Raw genomic sequence first — 20,297 nt, 5'->3', positions numbered from 1 at the left:
AAACCGACATGGAACCCTCAAATTTTGAGAGGAATTCCAATCTGGCTCATGTCATTGAAGGAGGGATGCTACAACATAGAACACTTAGATTTAAATGAAGTAGAATTGTTAACATCTATCCATTAGCACAAAATTTACAGAAAGAGCACTAGACTTTCAAAAACCCAGCCTAATGAGAAAAGAAAATTAAATGCTAAGTGCAATTCCGCAAGGGCAGAAAACAACCATAAAAGATGACTTAAGTTATCCCCAAAACACAAAAGGGTATGGTGACACCTAACTTTTCTACGTACTGAAAATAACTGCTGCTTGGAGCAGTCAGTCAAGACAGTTACGGAGGAAAAACAAGGCACCAAAAACATGAGGGTGTGTCAAGGCCGAGGGAGGGAAGGACAAAGAAGAGGATCAAACCCTAGCGTACATGTAATTTATACTGGTTTTTATTGTGGGAAAGCTTAAGCAGCAGCCTTCCTTGTGTGGCGTCACACCTCAGAAAAAGGAACTTGGGTAACAAGCGTGCACGGAAGCTGCTCCAGGGCAGCATCCCCTGAGCAGGCAACGCAGGACTTCTAGCAACACTCAAAAATAGGTTCACAAGCTACAAACCATGGTACACATCAAACTGTTGGGATCAAAGACTATCAGAGAAAACCATGCTGGCAAAAGCGAAAGAAGTTTCTTTATCAAATTACATGATAATTAAAATGAAAAAAGCAAGGAGGGGGTCACAATTTTTAATCAGGAGATGAGTAACTAGATTAGCTCTTTAGAAGAGCTTCTATAATTTTCCACCATTAGCTTTCACCTTTCTTACTTAAATCAGACAAAAAATAAACCAGCTAACACTGCTTAAAGAATTGTTTTCTGGATCTGAATTCATTATTACAAATAGTTGTATTTCACTTCATAGGCCCAATCCAAGGAACGTTTGAAACTAAGAATCTAACTAAGTTCACTGGAAAAAATGCACATTCCACAGAATACTATTTGAAGTAATGACTTCAAACTCTTTAGTAAAGCCTCCAGAATTGTTTTCTTCAATTGCTGCAATTACTCCTTTACTTGAGAAATACATTTCCTCACGTCTCAGGTTTCTGGTTTTGGAAAACCAAAACCAAATTTTTCTATTTCTAAAGCTGATGTGTTCCCACAACAGAGATGGTAATCCTCCAACAGATAGCAGGCAGCAAGGTAGAGCTGTTCTGGCTTACATTTCAAGTTAGGAAAGTGGAAGAGGTGCATCTAATTTGACCAAAATGTTATCAAGAAAACCAACATTCGGCACTGCCAAACAGAAGACCTTAAATAGCCATCATCAGTTAAAAATGGGCTAAACGTACCACCAGTTAAACCTGATACAATTTTATTTTCCCGAGTTACACAAACTGAAAGGTAAAAAATTAACCAGAAGGAAAGAGAAACCAAAACCATTCATGCACTTAAACACAGATTAAGCACTGCACGAACAAACGACTACCATACACTTTCCTTGCCAGGAACGTGAAAGTCATCTTGGCATTAAAATCCCAGCAGAAATCTCTCACTTCGAAAAAAAAGTTTTTACTTTCACTATGTTATCATCTGTGGACAGAACTGGATCTCAACCAGTAGGTCAAAGCTTTATGATGTAAACTATCATTCTTACTTTCCACCCTATACCAGGCAATTACAATGTCACACTCGGGTATTTTAAATACCTGCACTGCTTGCCTGTCGAGTGTCAAAATTCTGCTGAAGTAGTGCTCATTCTGCGAAGTTCACACCAGGTTTATATGTTCTGTACAAAGGCAGCAAACAAGTCCACCAACTCTGCACAACGCCAAAAACATAGCTTCCACTAAAATTTTTCATCTTTGATATCAGGGAATAGGAAAAGATGGCTCATTTGTTTGCTTAAACTTTTAGGCAGAACTTTGTCCCAATTGCATCACATTAGAAATGTGTAGTTTATCTTCTGCACAAACATCTCCTCCCACAAAGAACTCAAATAACATGGAAGTGACTCCCACTTAAGATTAAACACAGAAGTCAGTACAATATTTGTGACCTACAGTTGCTCTGTTCTGAGGGATTACACAAGCAATTTTTTTTTAAAGGTTGCTGAAGACTGCATTCTGTATTTCTCTGAGGCTGGCTTGGTAGATACCTGCATTAAAGCTTGGCTCTCTAGGTATTCCTCAATTCAGATCTTGAAGCAGTTACCATCTGTCCCTTACTATTAATAAGTTAAATTAGGCTGGGAGCTTCAGGCATTAGTCAGGAGTCTTAATAAGACAGGCACCATGGAACTCGGCAAAAGCATAGTCACTGTCCTGAACTGCTCATAATCTAAATTAAAGGTAGACAGTTTGGCTTCATCTGTAAAGAAAATGCATGTGACTCCTTTCAGATGTGGTACTGACATGAAGGCACAAGGCTTAGAAGCAGACTAGAAACAAGAGACCAAGATCCATAGCAAATCCCTTCTCAATTCAAAGCACTTTACACAGCGCTGGAACTTGGCCCTTAAAACAGACTTGGGAGTTAAGAACTTCCAGGTCAGACAGTTACACCGAACCATGAGGAAACACTCTCAAATCCATCTGTACAGGTGCATATGTCTTCCCTCAACAATCAGTATTCCAATTGGGATTGGGGTTTTTACTTTTTTTAATTTTTTTTAAGTGCTATATAAAAAAGGAGGAGGGGTGCACTACATTAGCACCCTTTAATTTGGAATAAAGTTATACTCTACAAACATCTTAACCATATTAGAAAAAATGTATCTGTGATTGTTACACCTTATTCAGCGGTATACAGGCTAAGGAACACTGGTTGTTTTCTCAGGTTGAACTGGAGCGGCTACTTTGACAGTTACCGACTGCCTCACTTTGCTGTATTTTTAGCTTACCTTCAAGTGGTTAGGCAAAGACGATACTTAACATGCCAAAAGAAAAAAGAAAGCAAATCTGCAATGCCACAATGTTGTCTGAAGCAGCAAGTCATCTGCCATTTTACATCAGTATCAGCTTATTCAGAAGCTTAGAATCAGTTTTTCATGATGTAATAGGAAGGGGAAATACTGTCTTATACAGAATGATTTCTCCAAGTGAAATCCGATTACTCGTTTGTTATATAGCCTACAGAGCCCTCTGTAAACGGAGTATCAACCCCCCCCCCCCCCCAAGTGAGAAAACAACCCAACACCGCTACATACAGGCGCATAGATAACTATGGGAATGTTTGGAGTCATCCCTCCAGCCTCCACTTTCTGTAAATCATCCTGATAACTTCCACCGAGCTGTGCCAAGCAGAATGACTAAGACATGGGCTAATCAGTTCAGCAGCCTCATCACAGGGCCCACGCCCCATCTAACCCTCAGGATCACTCAAATACGTACTTCTGAACCTTGACTTTTTCTTAGGGAAAACTGACTCCCAACGCCGTCTTGTGAAGCACGAACACTCCTGGCAAACGCAGTATTCCTTACAGAACAAAGCTGCAGATTTCCACTGTAGGAAAGTCACAACTAAGTAGAAGCATACAAACAACCTGTGAAACTAATAGTTTTGTTTAAATAGCACGCTGCATAATTTAGAAACTGGCAGAAGAAAAAAGAACTAGGAAGAGGAGGAGACAAACAGGAAGCAGTATCTGTAAGGCAGCCAAGTTAAGAAACCTGCAAGACACAGCATCCACCAGAGCCCTGGCAGCAGCGCAGCTGTGTGATCGATGCAAACCGGCGACTTCGCCAGGCACCCGAGCACAAGTGACCCGAGGCCATAGCTACTACAGAACCCTGTCTACATCCAAGTTTTAAAATACTCTACCACATCACTAAAGAAAAGGCCACAGAAATATCAGCACAATAAGAGCAATACTTTGGTCCTTCTGCTAAGCGCACACTGAATGGAAACAAGATTAAGAGTCTTTAAACTGTTTCCAAGAGTCTCCACAGCCTTTACAAAACAGCCTGGACTTTGTTCTCAAAAGGAGCTGTACCAACACTATCTTCCTTGTATAATTATATGGTTACACTACAATAACGTAATGACCTACACAGAAATATCTTTGGACTAAGAGACCTTTTCTCAGTTCAGTTTATGTTGACACAGCAGGTCAGCTACACTGAACAAGCTAAACTGAAAAAGGCCACCATTACTCACCTCAGCATCTGCAGAAGGAACAGTATTTACATCGCTGTGTCTGCACTGGTCACTCACATCACGCTGAGCAAACTGCCCCACTCATGTAAGCACTTATGACAAACACACATATGTGCTACATGTCTAGCATGCTGTATGTGTACCATGTATACATATGCTATACGTATGCATGGGTGTGTACCCACATGCCCATTCTCTCTCAAAAAAAAAAAAAGGGCGGGGGGGCGCAAGAATAATGTGAAAGTAGTCTATAGAAACAGACCTATTTTTCCTTCCCCATACCTTTAACTTCATTTTACCTAACCATCCTCAGTTACCCTACATTTTGGTCCTAAAAGGACCTGACAAATGTAGCAAAAGAAGAGCTGGGCAGTCTCCAGCAACAACATGGGAAGAGAAAAGCAGCAACAATCTGTGTATCAGAATGTGAAACCCCTGCTTTGTGAAACACCATCCTTCTGTCTGTGACACATCAGACCTAAGGCATCAGGGGAAAAGCTACCTCCTCCAAAGATCTGGAAGGCAAGAGAAACCTGCCAGCAAAAATCCTGGAAAACGTTCACAAGTGGTGGGAATACAAAACACTGCACAAACATTTAACCCAAATTATGCAAGACCCTTTAGTATAAGATCTCAAATGCAAACTTTTTCAGTCACAGGATTCAGAGCATTTCTCAGAGCCCACTTCCAATCTATAGACTGAAAAATGAGAAATTAAATAATTTACCAAAATAATACAAGATTATCAGCATAGTTCAGAACTGAGCCTACTGGCCCCAACACCTTAGTCCTTTATGTCATTTTAATTGCAGGCAAGGGTAAGACATCCCAAAACTCAGCACTCTACACAAAACTTTTCAGGTGACTTGCCTAAAACAGCTCTGAATTAAAATACCTAAAAGTTCCCATATGCTATATGCAACGTGAGAGGTATAGGCACCAGAGAATGCCATCGATGAAAGCCGGTATTCTAAGTAGGGAGCTTCTGCCGTTATTAGACTGTGATAAATACCAAGGAGACAAACATTTTGGATGTGGTCCCTCATATGGGCTTACATGCTGGGGCTGCAAAAAGGCTCTGCCCACCACTGGAATTTACAGCTCTGGAACTCCCTCTGGATGCAGACACAACACTCTTTTCAAAGACTGAATAAATCAGCTGAGGAGTTCTCTCCATAAGATCCCCATTCATTCAAGCCGTGAATACCTCAGGAGCACCCTTAGAAGACCTTCCTTCCAGGCAGCTCTTCCGTGCTGAGGGAGGACTGACAACTCCTTCTCTTAAAGATGGCACTTCCCATGAATAAGTAGTTATTGAGGGGAACCGTGAGCCAAAGCAAGGAAGTGTGACTTTCATGGAGCCCAGCCTTCACAGCTTTTACCCAGGCTACAGTCTCCACAGCAATGAATACCCATGCATTCTACAGTCAAAATCTACCAGATGAAACATTCAATCATTAGAATCGACACTGGAACCAAGGATTTTCCACTTACAATGAGCTGTGCAAATCACAACATGACAGAGCCATGTGCAGTCTTTCCTTCTGGCCCATAAACTCGGTCATAAACCAGCATATACAATAAAGCAGCTTCTCAGGGCAAAAATCAGAAGTCTTACTCATCACAGAACATCAGTCAAGACTGCAGGACATCTGGATATGTGCAGAATCGGACACCCTGGCACTCAAAACCCCACTTTATTAGCAGAATAAAAGCGGCCTAAAAAAAATCTAGGTACCCTCCAAGGTAAGTCAGTGTTTTTACAGGCAGCACGTAAACATAACAGGCAGTGTAAGTTACACAGCACCAAGTACACACATATCAACACAACTGATCATGTTCACAGTTTTTGACTTTGCATTCTTTTGTGTATTTAAAACCCCAGCTGCTGTAAGTATACATGCAAGCTTTATTATTACCTGACCCTACAGTCCATTTACATTCAGGAGGAATCAATAATACAGAAACCAGTATTCTCAACTAAACACATTGGTAAAATCATAAGACAGGGCAAGCACTAACATACACAGAAGCCCACCAAGTTCAAGCAGAATGCTAACATTTTGTAATCTAAGAGCAGGTTCCAGAACTTAAATATTGAGTTAAATGCCTATAGTTGTTGGTTTGGTGGGTTTGGGTTTTTTTGCAGGGGTGGGGGGGTTGGGGGTTGGGAGTTCGGGGTTTTTGGCAGGGGGTAGGAGGGGTGGGGAGGTGGGGTTAGCATTGGGTTTCATTTTTTTTTTGTTTGATTTGAGATTTGGGGGCGGGGGGGGGGGGGGGGGTGGTGTGTTTAAACTGTATACACATCTGGTAAAAGTATCTGGTCTACATTTTTAGAACTTAGGGCTAGTCAATTCCAGATGTGTAACTGTAATGAAAGCCAGGTGACTGAAAAAGGAAGTAAATGTTACAAGAGTATTTTTTAAAACTTCAAATAGGCTAAAGCCCATTTCTAGACAGAGAATGCAGGGAAAAGGAACATTATAGGCTTTGAAAACTAGAGCCACGTTCTACACCTTACCTACAAAGTCAGCTGTTTTACTGTTTAGGTTTTAAAGTCTGTTTTCAAACTTTTCACATAAAGCTCTTCTTTCGATCCTACACTCAGTCCCATGTCTGGGACTGAGTTCATAAATGGCCTGAACTTGTTCTAAACTGTTTGATACTAGAAAAATAAACATTCTATTTAACAATATTTTACATCTTTAGACTTCTTTATTGCCTGTTTAGAAAAACAGCATTCTGGTCATAATGAAACCAGGCAGAAGGGGAAATGGTGTTTAATTACACTATTCAAAGTGTTTTAAAATCAGCTAACACCCACATTCTTGAGGAAAAGGAAAGAAAAGATGAGATTGAAATTACATTTACATCAAAGGAAGAGAATTTACATGGAAGTAAGTTTCCTGGTAAGCATTACTAACAAAAATGTTAACTATTGTTATGAGGGTATGAAACACTGAAAGAAAGAGATGCACAACAAACAGAAGTCTCAACAGTATCAAGCCTTAGCCTAACCCAATTCATTCAAATGCAGGAGAATTCAGTCTGAAGAACACTGAAACTACCAAACAAGCTACCCTCACCTTACAGCTATGGAAAAAAACCCCAGTTATTTCTTCTGCTATTTTCTTTCAGCCAAAACCAGACTGATTAAGTTTAGTGAAACAAGTCATTCATTTTGTGATAGTGAGTGAACTCATGAAATCGACTTTGTGCTCATGCATACAGGTACACATGGCTTCTTCCTCTCTGTCACTAAATAAAAGTGCTGCTCTGTCTCATGAAAGACACTTCAGCTGGTTACAGCGAAGCACTCTATTACAACGGAAAACCATTCAGACATACTAAACAACAACTGAATAGGAATATAAAACACGTGTATGTGAACAATTTTTCATAGAATAAATAGGTCACTGAAGTGCCCGACACATTCCTAACACTGAAGGATGTTTGTCAGCGAACAGCATGATTAGCTTCATCTGCATGTAATTCACCTCCTCAGCCACAATGGCTTACAGTTCAGTATTTCAATTATGCAATCCCAATTCCACACTGAAAAACTTGGACGTTAAAAAATGCGTGCTTTTTTACTTGCCTACATTCTTAATCGAGTAGTGGAAAGGCAGACAAGTAGGTAAGGAAAACTTCTTTCAAGCAGCGTAAACAGGCAGGCCAGTTCCTGAGGAAGCGGTTAAAGGAACGGGGAGGTGTGCACAACCAGTCAGGTCACCTACAGCAGCTGTACACAAAGACACACCAGAACATGCTGTGCTGCTTATTCTGTTATGGTAAAGAAATAAGGTCACTGAGCACTACCAATCACGCACACCGGCGCTAGCTCGCAGACTACAGCAGTGCTGTACTTTTTGGTAATTCAGTCTTTCTATGTGTCAAGTCAAACTTCAGGTCAAGAAACGTCAGCAGCTGATCTTCCTGCGTACACCACAGAAATCACATCCTACCTGAAAGCAACAGTGAGAAAACATGCATGATGAAGACAGAGGAAAAGAAGACAAAATACATCAGTTCAAGGCTTATTCTACTGAACAATCATGGCCAAAAGCATTTGAAAAAAAAATAAATTGCTGCCTCTGTTTCTCCTTCGCATTCTAAAAACAATTTCTAGTTGTTTGGCTACTTTGATAACTAACTAGTAACTACGTTTAAATACATATGTACACACACACACATGTATAATGATATACTTTAAAATTCAATGCTTTTAGCCCTCACAGGAAAACAGATATTGTTCCTCATTATAGTAGTAGCATGCCAAGAAAAAAAAAAGAAAAAAGTTATCCAATCTTGACATTAAAGCGAGACAAACACTCATTTTCTGACAGCAGCCAGAAAGAAACACAGCAAAGCCAACAGCGTAATGTAATTTTTAAACCCTTAAGGAAAGGGCTCTTCTTGAGTCAGTCAGCAATCAAGCGCAGGTCAAAACATTCAAGCTGGAAATGGGAGTTTCCAGAAAAGAGGGGCAAGACAGCAAGGAGTCTTCATTCTTTCTTTATATAACCTTTTAATTAATCTGCTTATTTGTAGTCCCCACCATTTCATTTCTACTTCCCCAATACTAGTGAAATATACATTATTAACCATCCATGTGAACAAAAAAAAGAGATAAATATTGAGTGGGGAAAAAAAACATTACCAAATGAAAAAAATAATGAACTGAAGGTTAATTTTTTTTTTTTTTGAGAGGGTCATGGCTATCCTCAGAAAATGCACTTGTATTTTGACATGGACAAGCAGATGCTCACATACATAGAATCCTAAACGGTGTACCTACAAATTACCTTGAAAAATCAGTGTCTGCCTGTTTGGTGTTGCTAAGGACCTCCAGCCCCCATCCCCAAGCCTGATAGCACCAGGTCACTTTAAAATCAAAAAGCTGTCTGCTTGCAGTATCGGGGGGCAGGCTAACTTCAAGAATCGCCTTAGTTTGCCAGGCTGCCTGTGAGTATTGTGACTTGATTCAAATGGGTAATAAATTCTGTCCAAAAAAATCATAACTACAAGATCCAAAATAACACAAGGTATTCAAAAGGGACTAAAAAATCCCCAACCACTGGAGGATTGCTTCAACATACCAGCTAAGATCGCTGAACGATAAGGGCATTCGCCATGTCATGTGCAGTTCAAAACACCCTCTTACAATCAAGGAAATGAATCACTAAGGACACAAAATCTTACACTGCTCGCATAACAAGGACACCATAAAGCAATGAATACTTTATCAGTTATAATTCTAATTCACTCTACACAATAAAGACCATTTCCTCTAAGAATCTCAAAATAAAAATCAGGAATACCTTAACTAGTTTTCAGATCTAAACTTCTGGTTAAGTTGCACTTTCTAACCCGCATGGATTATTTTAATTAATGGCCTTTTAGCCACTTTTTACCTAGTTGATGAATGTTTGTTAAAACAGAAATCAAAGCATGAACAGGTTACTAAATGAAACAGATGGGACTGATCAAAAAAGAAATGGCTCAAAGCTTAATTTCATCCCAAACACTGGGTCTGGAATTTTCACTCTACGAACCTCAGGCAGATGCGACAAAAAACTAACTAGCCTAATAACTCTGTGGGCCTTAGCACCTCACAAAGATCAGAAAAACAAAGAATAATGCATTGATCTTGTTTAACACCTGCACATTTTGAAGTGCTTGGGAAAGGCAGGTGAAAATTACTATCCTGCTTACACTTAAACCAGCTGTAATGAGATCGGCACTAATCTGTAGATAAATCAAGAGCCTGCCACACACTCTCCTACCCACTTTGTATCTCCCACTTCCATGATGTCTCAGACTATCCTGTCTTCCTTACCACATGGAACGCTTTGAAGAGTCATTTCAAACCACTGATTTTTAGTTAGATCATTAAATACTTTGGAACAGACAGTACTAAAATTTGTTCTTCCAAGTTCGGCTTCAAAATCATCACAGTGATTAGATCTAGTTTCTAAACAAAGGCAATGTATTGAACGTCCAACTACTGCTCTCCTCTGAAGCAGCCTCTCTCCTCAGCGTACGTTCAACCTTTATGACAGATTGTGGTTTTGTTGAGTAGAGAGTACAAGCAAGTTTTTGAAAAGAAAATCTAGAAAATATTAATTTAAGTTTATTTGCTTAAAAGACAATCAAGCATTTGAGAACAGACTCCCCTTTTTTGTAATTAAAAGGAAAATTAGGTCTAGTTTATGAGACCAAAATTGAGACCCTTACCCCATCTCAACAAATACGCATCTCCTAACGGAATGGGTTCCAAAGCACTACGCTCTATCACACAGGCAAAGAGAACTACAGCCCCCATGGCTAGCTCATACATCAGTGACCAATGCAAACAGGATTTACAGTTTTAAGGAAAGCAAGACTGAGTCTAAAAAAACCCCAAACCTAACAAGCTTTATTTAAAAAGACAGCTGGGAATTAATTTAAGGATCTACAACCACCTATAAAGCCTGCAGTTACTAACAAGCATTCCTGCATTGCAGTGACCCAGAGAAACAGATGAAAGACTACTCACCCAACTCTGAAATCAAATTTAACTGACCAAATAAAAAAAGAGGTATTTTTTTTTAAATGTACTTATTTTGTCATTTTATGTTTCAGAATGAATCTGGTAATTTCCAAGCCAAATTCATTTTCCAGATGTAGGGTGACAAATAAGCCCCACACATACAGACCATTAGTTCCACACACGGTCGATGAGCTTTACCCTGAGTCTACCTCAGTACTAAAAAAGAAAAAGTAAATGGAGAGACAAATACTGATGGAGAAGAAACACTAAGGAGGAGCAGAGATGAAAAGGAAAACCAAGAGGGTTAAAGCCTGTGTACCTGAGCTTTTACAGTATATTTGTTTTGGCACTGACTGCAACAGTCCAGTGCCAAAAACACAGTGTGGCAGAAGGTTGTTACCTACCCCAGCGAACAGTGTAAATTATTTAACCGAGGAAACAAAAACAAAAACTGATGGGGGGGGGGGACAAAAAAAAAATTATCAAAGGCAGTCTGACTCAGTAGAGTCATGTTCTTGAAAGTTCTCCTCCTCAGCCCAAAACATCTGCTCTTGTATATAAATAAAGCATTCAGTGATATTCTGGGTTATTCTGAACTAAACTAAAACTAAATTTACTACTAAGTAATTTAGAAAATTACTTCAAACACAGAAAAAATGTCATTAATTCAGCATGTGGCTTTCCATCACAATCATTGCTCACTAGGCCTCACACAGCTTCCTCGTGCTAGTTCTCCTCTGTACTTCGTATGGTCCCAGCATCATTTGCAAATGCCACGACGTATGTTTGTGACCAGCAGTGAAGTTACAGATCTTACTCAACAGAAGTTAGAATGCAAGGAACAGTTGCCAGGCAAATATATTGAGCTTTTGCAGGAAATACCAGTCTGCAGCAAGAACTGCTGCTCTTCAAAATCTAACAAAATTATGCTGTTTAAGGGAGGGGAGAGAAAAAAAAAAAAAGTATTTAACTAACAGTGATCTGAAAAACAAGAGTTTTAAGCTTACTTAAGAAGTACAGTTCCACTTTAAAAAACACTAAGTTCACCAAATCTCTGTTTCAGCAGAGACAATCTGTCTGCAGTTGTTCTTCTGAAGAAAGAACTTCAAACTCTACACCAAACATCAAGCAGTCCAGTGAGAACAACTAATGAATCCTCAGCCATGCAGAAAAAAAGTTGGAAAAACTCTTCAGACTTGCACAGGTGTGCTTAGAAGATTTTAATCTCACTTACATGAGGCATGGCTCCCTGTGGTTTGATGAGTCTATGAAATGTTGTGGAGAAATACCACATCTGAGCTGTTCCAAAGTACTTTTCATAATTACATGATTTTCACAACAGTGCTGAAGGTGTGGCTCATCATACAAATCCAACTGATTCAGTCTGTGACACTTTGCAGTCTTGCCAACACCTCCAGCTACTCTGCTTCCAACTTCAGCAGAAGTTTCAGAAATTGAAGTGCATGGAAAGAGTGCACTCTAATTGGAGTTAACAGACATCTGCATGCAGTATTTCACATGACAGCAGTGATTAAAGGCCATTTTCAGTTTCTGTACAATTTCTGCTTTATATATTCATCTCCTCTCCTCTTAAATGCCCAATTACAACAACCTGCCTCTGGATCTGAAAAAAAGGCACTCTGAGTGCTGTTTTGATAGTCTCAAAGCTGTTCAGAGGAAATGCATGCTGCTTTCTGCCTCGCTTACTGTACAAAGCACGCTTGACCGGATTAAATACTCAGGGTAAGGCATGCCATTTTCTAAATGCTGGTGCTTAAACTCACCGACTTCCAAACTGCACAGCACTAAGAGAAGTTCTAAAGACACTTACAAACAAGCATACACCATTCCTCTTTAATTTGAAGCAAAAACGATCATACTTGGATCAACACATTTGTTGTCAATGCTTCCTCTTACTGCTTTTTTAAGAGGCTTCCTGCATCCCCAGGCCTCCATAACAACGCTGGCAGGTAGCTTCAAGGGGAACTGATTTAGGCCACAAGAACCCCTCAGGCTGGCGCACGTGCTCCTCTCATCAATTCCTCAACCTCCAGTAAAGCTAGCTTCCAAACATCAGCATCAAATGCAACACTCCTCCGTTATACAATGACACAACATTCAGTATCAAATAAGAGCATTCAAAAGTGTTTCCACATTACCTTGTGAAGCCATTGTTGCAATCATGAGAGTTTTTGTGGAGGGGCAAGGAAAAGGTACTTAACCAGTACGCATCACTCTGTGACAATTCCAGCTCCTCAAATCGCAGAAATGCAAGATAATGATAAAAATAGCCACTGGCTGTCTCAAATAATAACTCGCTCTCCAACCTATCCTGCAATGTTTTGCTATCACTGGCACGTCAGGTGGCTGCCAGAAAGCTTCCTGTACCATTATCTCCACTCACTCTCCTTTTCTGGAAAGGTCAGCAGCAACTCATAACAGGGCTTACGACAAGTTCTGAGTCATTTTAAGACAACGTGCTTGATGAGAGATGCCTGATAATTACAGGCTGCAGAAAATTACTTTCCAAATATTTTTCTCTAACTGAGGCAACGCCAACAACAAAAAGAACTAAGCCCACGGAACCTTAGAAAACACCATCAAAAGCAATAGGAAATGCATTAAATTTTGACAAGATACTCATTTATACATGGCATTTTCTCTATTTATTTTTATATTACCAATTTGCAGCAAAACCAGAGAATAAGAGAAGTGAGAATAAGAAACGGTATTTACTGTGAATTGACAGAAACCAGTATTATGTATCGTTTAAAAAATTAATCTCAGTAAAATGAGTACAAGCAAGAAAGAAACAGTACTCTGTATGCCATTAAGGAGTTAATGTAAAAATGATCACGTATGACTAGCTGGAACTGCAAAGGGAGGCACTACATTTTACTATACTAGTAGAAACGTAAAATTAATTTGTAACACGAACAATTTTCATTTGCTTTAAATTAACGAGAGCCTGCTGCCTGTTCAATGGGAATGTTTTAAACTCAACGTAGCCATCTTCCCGTCTAGCCACTTGTTAGGAATTCCATAGCTATCTATGCAAGTACTGTGTGACTTATCTTTAATTTTCTGTAAAAGCACGGCAAACACACTCCCCTGGACACGGTGCCATCAGCCCACACTGTTCAGTTCGTCAACTGCCCAGCACCTTCTTCCTGCCTCACAGCACCATGATTCAGTCGATCGCCCAGAAACTGGCTCTCCCTGCCAGTGCTGGTTTGGGAGAAACACCTCTGAACAGCAAAATAACTTGTTCTAATCACTTCAATTTCTTTGTTGAGAAGCAGCACGATTATCCGGGTCCTGTAGCTGTAAACTGGCTTGTTTTTTTAAGTCTGGAAAGTTCTATTTTTAGCTTTGGCACTTTTATCTTTCTGAAGTTCTCTGAAGGGTGGTTCCCCGCTGCCATATGCTTCGGGTTGACAACTCTGCTTACCTCGCCACTCTGAAGGTAACACAGAGTTACTTCTTGCCACTATGGGATTTTTCCCCAGTAAAGAAACACTGGGGACAACAAATTTCCCTATACTTCTCCTTTCCTTCTAATCATTTCTCCACCTCGTTCCCCTGTAAAAACCAGAGGCATTACAGAGTAAAGGAACTGGTTTTGCCCCAGGGAGCAGCAGCCCTGCCACACCTCGGCTGCGGGAGCCGCAGCCCGGGGAGCACGGCCAGCCGCAGCCTTCCTTCCCTGCGCTGCGCCGGCGCCGAGACAAAGGACAACCGTCTTCCGTGCGACAAACCGAACACCTGAAAATGTACCTGGCGTTCCGGTGCTGCCCGGTCGGCCGCTCCCAGCGGAGGCTTCTCTCCGGTGCCGGGGGGCACAGGCCGCGCTGCTCCTTTAAGGGGGACCCACCTCCCTTCGCCGCGCACACCCAAACCCGCCGCGCTCCCAGCAAACAGAACCGCGCAGCGCAGGTGACAGCAGCCGCCGGGGGTGCCTGTGCGGGAGCCTGCGGGGCTCCACCAGCGCGCCGAGCGTAGCACACGCTGGGCAGGCCCCTCCACAGGGAGCCCCCGCGCCCACGGACGGCGGGATGCACGCCCAGGGCGGCGGTGCGCGGCACTCGGTCGGCGAGCGTAGCGGAGACCCCCGGCCGCCCGCACCGAGCTCCTCCCGGCCTTCCCGAGGGGCCAAGCGGCGCCTCCGGCCGCGGCGGTCCAGTTAAACCCGCGCTCGGCTGCAGCCCTCCCAGACACGCACGTTAGCACAAAGAAAGCAGCGCCCGGCTGAGGCCGAGCCCCGGCGGCAGCCCCCGCCCCACCGCCAGGGCCGGGCCCGCCAGACAAAAGGCGCGAGGGGCCGCGCTCCCGCGTCGCTCCGCGCCCGGCGGGGACGAGCTGGGGCCCAGACAAAGCTGCGCGGGCCGGGCCAGGCGCTGCCCCCCAGCCCCGCCGAGACGGGCGGCGGGCGGCGGCCGGCCCGGGGCGGCAGCCGGGGAGGAGGGCGCAGCGCGGCGCCCCCCGCGGTGAGGGGTCCCGCGGGGCGGCCCCGGGGGGGGGGCCGGGACAGCCTCCCTCCGCCGGGCCCCCGGGCCCTGCCGCAGCCGCCCGCCCGCCGAGGGGCTGCCCGCGGGGAACAAAGGCGCGGGCGGCGGCGAGAGGCGCCCGGGCGGCGGGGCGGCCGGGCCACCGCGGGCCGGCGCAGCCTAGGCCGCGGCGGGCGCACTCACCGCTACAGCACCAGGAGGAGGGCGAGCCCTGCGGGAACTTGGCCGAGTCGGGCGCGATGCAGACGCTGGAGCCGAGGTGCGGGCACTCCATGGCGGGCGCGGCGGCCGGGGCGCGGCTGCCGGGTCCTGGCGGCGCTACAGCGGCGGCACCCCGTGCACGACAGCCATCTTGGGGCCGGCCCGCGATCCGCACGCCGGGCTTTGCGGGCAGCCGCCCTCCCGTCCGCGCAGCCGGCCTCACCCCGCCCCCCGCCGGGCTTTCCGCGCAGCCGGGCTCGGCGCGCAGCCGCGGGGCGGAGCGGCCTGCTGAAGGTCGGTGCGGCCGCAGCTCCGTTCCCCCTGCCGCGCGGCCCGCAGCTCCGTGCCGCCGTTGCCGCAGCGATCCGCCCGCGGCCCCGTGCCGGGCGGGCCTGCAGCCGGGGCTCCGCTGCCGGCAGCCCGGGCCGTGCGGGGGAGCCCCCGAAAGCCGGCGGCGGGGCAGGGGCAGGGGCCGGGGCCCCGTTCGGCCGGGCAGGCGCCGCGGTTCGGCTTCTCCCGGGAGCCATCGCGGGTCGCGGCGGTCTCGTCGCCGGCGGCGGGCAGGGCCCTCCCCACGGCGCGGCTCTCGGGCCGCTGAGCCCAGGGTGAGCTGCTTGCCGAGTGTCCCGCGCCACCACCGCAACCTTCAAGTGGCAATAAAAGCACAGATAACATGACAGCTTTTCCAGACACCACAAACTAAGAAGTTTATGGCTCAGCCGTTTACACGCGTATGCCGGATCAATACACGTGTTATACTGAGAATACTCATGCAGCAAGTAAAGTCCACCACCTGTGAAAAAGCGGGGATTTCTTAATATAGATATTAATATATATTATAAAATACATATATTAAATAATATTTAAAATACATATTAAAAGATATAAATATATAGTTAATAATTATATATATATAAAATATACTTTATCCTCCTGCATATTTGGAGCTTTCAACCTCCTCGTTTACCACAGCTAATGCAAGAAACACAGTTTTGCCACTGATTTTGCCTGTTGTGTGACCTGCATGTGGACACAAAAGCATGGCACAGCACAGTTTCATAGCAGATTATTTTAGAAACTGACAGCTCTATGAATTTTCAGATGAGATACTTCAAATATTTATACCAAAGATGGTTTGGTGGTCACAGATCTCCTTGGTAGAACACTGAGCTTTACTCCTTGTGTTCTTTTTCATAGTGTTTACAGCAGGGAGGGTGTGGGGGGTGGAGAAATTCAGAGCATGAAAGATCCCATTTTCTACAGCATCAGAAACTCCTTCGACTATACTCAGTGGAGTTAGCTTGTATTTCCAGCTGTGTAGTTGGAAGCAGAATAGTTCACAGATGCCAAACTGAATTAAATGGCTGCAGATGTTACCTTGACACAAAACTATGGAGCTTCCTCAAGTATTCCCTGTCCTTCAAAACTGTCACTTTTGATCAATCACATAAGTAACATTCCCAACATACATTTTACAGGTTCTACAGAAAGCATGTATTTCTATAGTTTTCTAACAAATACTGTTTAAATAGAGCAAAAATTAATTGGGAGGACAGAATTTCTAAAACTTTCATACAACACAACTTAGATATACATCTAAGAATTGCTTGTACAAGCTTAAGGAGCAAAAAGGTGGTTGTGTTAGCATGTTTATGTATTAGCCAAGGGGTTCTTTTGTCTCTTACCCTCCCTCCGCCCTCCACCCTCTGCCACAAAGTACAAGGAAGACATGCATTAAATTGCAGCAGCAGTTTCACTGCAGTTGCTGTCTTCTCTAACCAATACATACATCTAATGCTCTTGTCGTGCCCCACCCATCCTTACACACAAACAGTAAAAAAGAAACCTCAGTGTGATCTGCCTTTCTCATTTTCCCCCCTGTACCAGCATCACTTGGCCTTCTCTCAGTAGGATTTTGCAACCAGGGTTTAACCACAACAGTTCTTACCTCACTGCGTGGATTATGTTAGCAATATATTTAGCCTTTCAGAAGTAAAGAACTGGCTAACAGGGATTGCATATGGTAAAAAACCCCTGTGTAAATACTTTTAAGTTACCTACTTTCACTTTAGCACGCTCATTCATGACTGTACAGTTGATACAGTATACCTGGAGAGGAGAACCAATTCCTTTCCTAAGTAAACAAAACCGGGATCTGCCTCAAAAGAGCAGCATTGCCTTGCGCAGTCGCTGCAGCTGAACCCCTGCCAGCATGAACTATTGCATCTCTGCTGGCGGCAATGTACTGAAATCAGTAGAGCCACAATAGCTTATATTAGAACAGTTGTTATAAGCATGGTCATGATGGAAGAGTATCTTCTGGCAAGATACTACTAGATCCAAGTATGAGGTTACAAGAGTCAATAAGAGAGAGCCATCTTGTTTCCTCTCCGACTGGGGCAGCCGATAGGGATCAGTGTAGAAATTGCTGTAGAAACTGGAGAGCGTGGAATGAAGAAGGGATGACACTGGTGGAGTGGAATGAATGCTAACCTGAAGAACTAGAATCTAATTCAATCTTTGCCAGACAATTCTTGCATGCCACCTGGCAAGTTATTTAAACCAATTTTTTTACAAAGTAGACCTGTTTTCTTAAGTTAGAAAAAAAAAAAGCTGAGGAAGAGAGGCCAGCTCTGTTCAGAGCATACATGTTGGAGTCTTCCTGTCTCTATGGCTGAACATCCATCCTCAATTTCCAGATTAAATGCTTAAAGAGAGAAAGAATATAGTCTCCAATGGCATGTTGCTTCTTTTCTGAGTGGTAAACTCAGAACATGTGGAATAGGACTGGCAGATGTCCTAAACGCTCAACTGAGAAGAATATTTAGCAAGTCTTTTGCTCTGAACACATAAAGCAGTAAACACTCCGAAAACACTACATGTCAATCTAGACCTAGTAGAAACTTGATGGATGGGGCGTTCACCTCTTACTTCCCACAGGTGTAAAAGTGAAATATTCAGATACGATGGCCATAGCAATGGAGACTACACAGAAACCCACCACAAGGAAATTAATTCTTTACTCAGTGTAGATGCACTCTGCATGTCTCTAAGGGAGACAACTTGCATGGAAAATATCAACAGAAAGCATCAGAAAATAGGTAAATTCTAACACAGGGCCTCAGCTTAATAAAACCTTTACTAGAGGCCGGCCTAGCAGCTCTGTGAGTTATATGCCATCTCTCCGGCAAACAGAAGCTTAGCTGCATGCCTCTGCGTATGAAAGTACACCACAGCACATTAAATACCACAAGCACATATCCGGCAGCGTGTTGTCTCATTAACAAACCTATTTCCATTTCCTGCATGTGCTCTGAAAAGAAAGGTCACATACTTGCTCAGTGTTTGGTTGTAGCACCACAAGCAACTCGCTTTACACGGTTCAAGATTCTCCTCTAAAAGGCAAGATGGCCAAGATGAAGGACAAAAATTTCAGACTGGGACAACGTCCAGAGCAAGCACCCGTGGCGGTGCTGGGGGAAGTGTGGGCAGGCGTGCCTCCCCTCGGGGACACTTCTGCACACGTGCCTTGCGGGGGCGGTGTGACACCGAGTATTGCCAAAGGTACCGGGGAGCCCCAAAGGACAGAAGTGCTCTTTACTCCCCCCCCCGCTTGCACCCGCACGGTGAGAAATTAGCTAAACTTCTACTCTCATAGTATGAGTATCCACTAATCTATTAATCATAGGATTAATAGTTCTCTCCAGTGCTAAGGAGGGATCCCTCATTTCTTAAGGAGTTGCTTCTTGTGGGGAATAACGTTGACTATAGCAGTACAATTGTATTGGGCTGATAGAGATTCCATCAGAACAGAAGATTGCTTTTTCAGGAAAAAAAAAATAAATAATCGATATCAAGTATGAATCCGAGGTCTACAGAACAGCTGTGTTCCCTAAAACATACAGAAAAGAGAAACTGGCCAAACAAACTGTATGCTATCAATAGGATCCACGGGGGCTGGAATGTGTACAAATAGGCGCACACACGTGTATAGATGTGTGTGTGTGTCCCCCTTTTATGTTTCCCTCTGTGTGTGTGTATACATAGGTTTCTCTGGAAGGATGTTCCTTCAAACAACCAAAACTACAGGTCAGACTCCCCGGATGGCATACACCGGAGTTGTTCTATTGAGTTCAGACTAGCTGAGGAGCTGCCTCTGTGTGTTTCTTTCAAGGGAAATCGTCAGGTTGTTTCACTCTCCTTTAAGTCCATGAGTCAGGGTGGGCCAAAGGCACAATTTGTTAATGTGCTACTGTCAGAAAAAAACATGTCCTTTTCCACAGTTTATGTTTGCCCAAAGAGATTGAACATTTTCTGGGCCTTGACAACAATTTGGTATTCCATGAAGTCTGTTGTAACAATCTGATTTTCCCGTTGCTGCGCATACCTGCAAAATCCAGTTCCTAGAAGTAGACATTTTGGCAAGAGTACTTTGGGGTGATGCAGTCCTCTAGACTGGATGCTCCTCTGCAGGAACCAAACAGTACCTTAGCATTGAAAGCTCTCCAAAATAATTTTGTCGTTTGCAACACAGTGTAAAGAATGCTAAATGGGAACACAAGAAGTGGGAAATCTGCTGCAGCCTGATCTCCCAGATGAGTGGGGTTGAAATCCTGAGGACATGGCTCTGTTTCATTGGATTCTGAGAGCTGTAGTGGGGGAAAAGAGAGCAGCAGTAGAAGGAAGAGAATAGTGCAACAGACAAGCAAAGGCCTGTAGTCTTTTTACCGTAATTCCCATTTTCAGTAAAGAGATAGTCATATGATCATCTAGTGCTTTGATTTCTGAGAGCCTATGCTAATTTTACATCACTTTTCCAAGGATTCCAGAAACATCTTATTGAACAAAGGCAACACTTGAACTCTGACCCAAACTCTGCCTTGTCTGCATATCACGGCTTGGTCACAATG

General features: G+C 43.6%; 1 protein-coding gene across 4 annotated transcripts in view; it reads right to left on the bottom strand.

Moving 5' to 3' along the window:
* Positions 1-18,740, bottom strand: part of USP3 (ubiquitin specific peptidase 3) — a 49,900-nt gene extending 31,160 nt beyond the window's left edge. The window contains exon 1 of one of the 4 annotated variants that reach the window (XM_037396085.1): positions 18,722-18,740. In XM_037396085.1, the coding sequence (XP_037251982.1) occupies position 18,722 (1 nt within the window). In that variant the 5' untranslated portion in view covers positions 18,723-18,740. Of the gene's footprint in view, positions 1-3,380; positions 3,536-12,837; positions 12,866-15,369; positions 15,590-18,721 lie in introns of those variants that run through there. The other 3 variants (XM_037396083.1, XM_037396084.1, XM_037396086.1) reach the window with 3 other exon arrangements.
* Positions 18,741-20,297: the final 1,557 nt, after the last annotated feature.

Source organism: Falco rusticolus, chromosome 7 (genome assembly GCF_015220075.1).
Source record: "Falco rusticolus isolate bFalRus1 chromosome 7, bFalRus1.pri, whole genome shotgun sequence".
NCBI lineage: Eukaryota > Metazoa > Chordata > Aves > Falconiformes > Falconidae > Falco > Falco rusticolus.
Note: the sequence above shows the minus strand (reverse complement) of the source record. Positions and strands in the feature narration are given on the sequence as shown.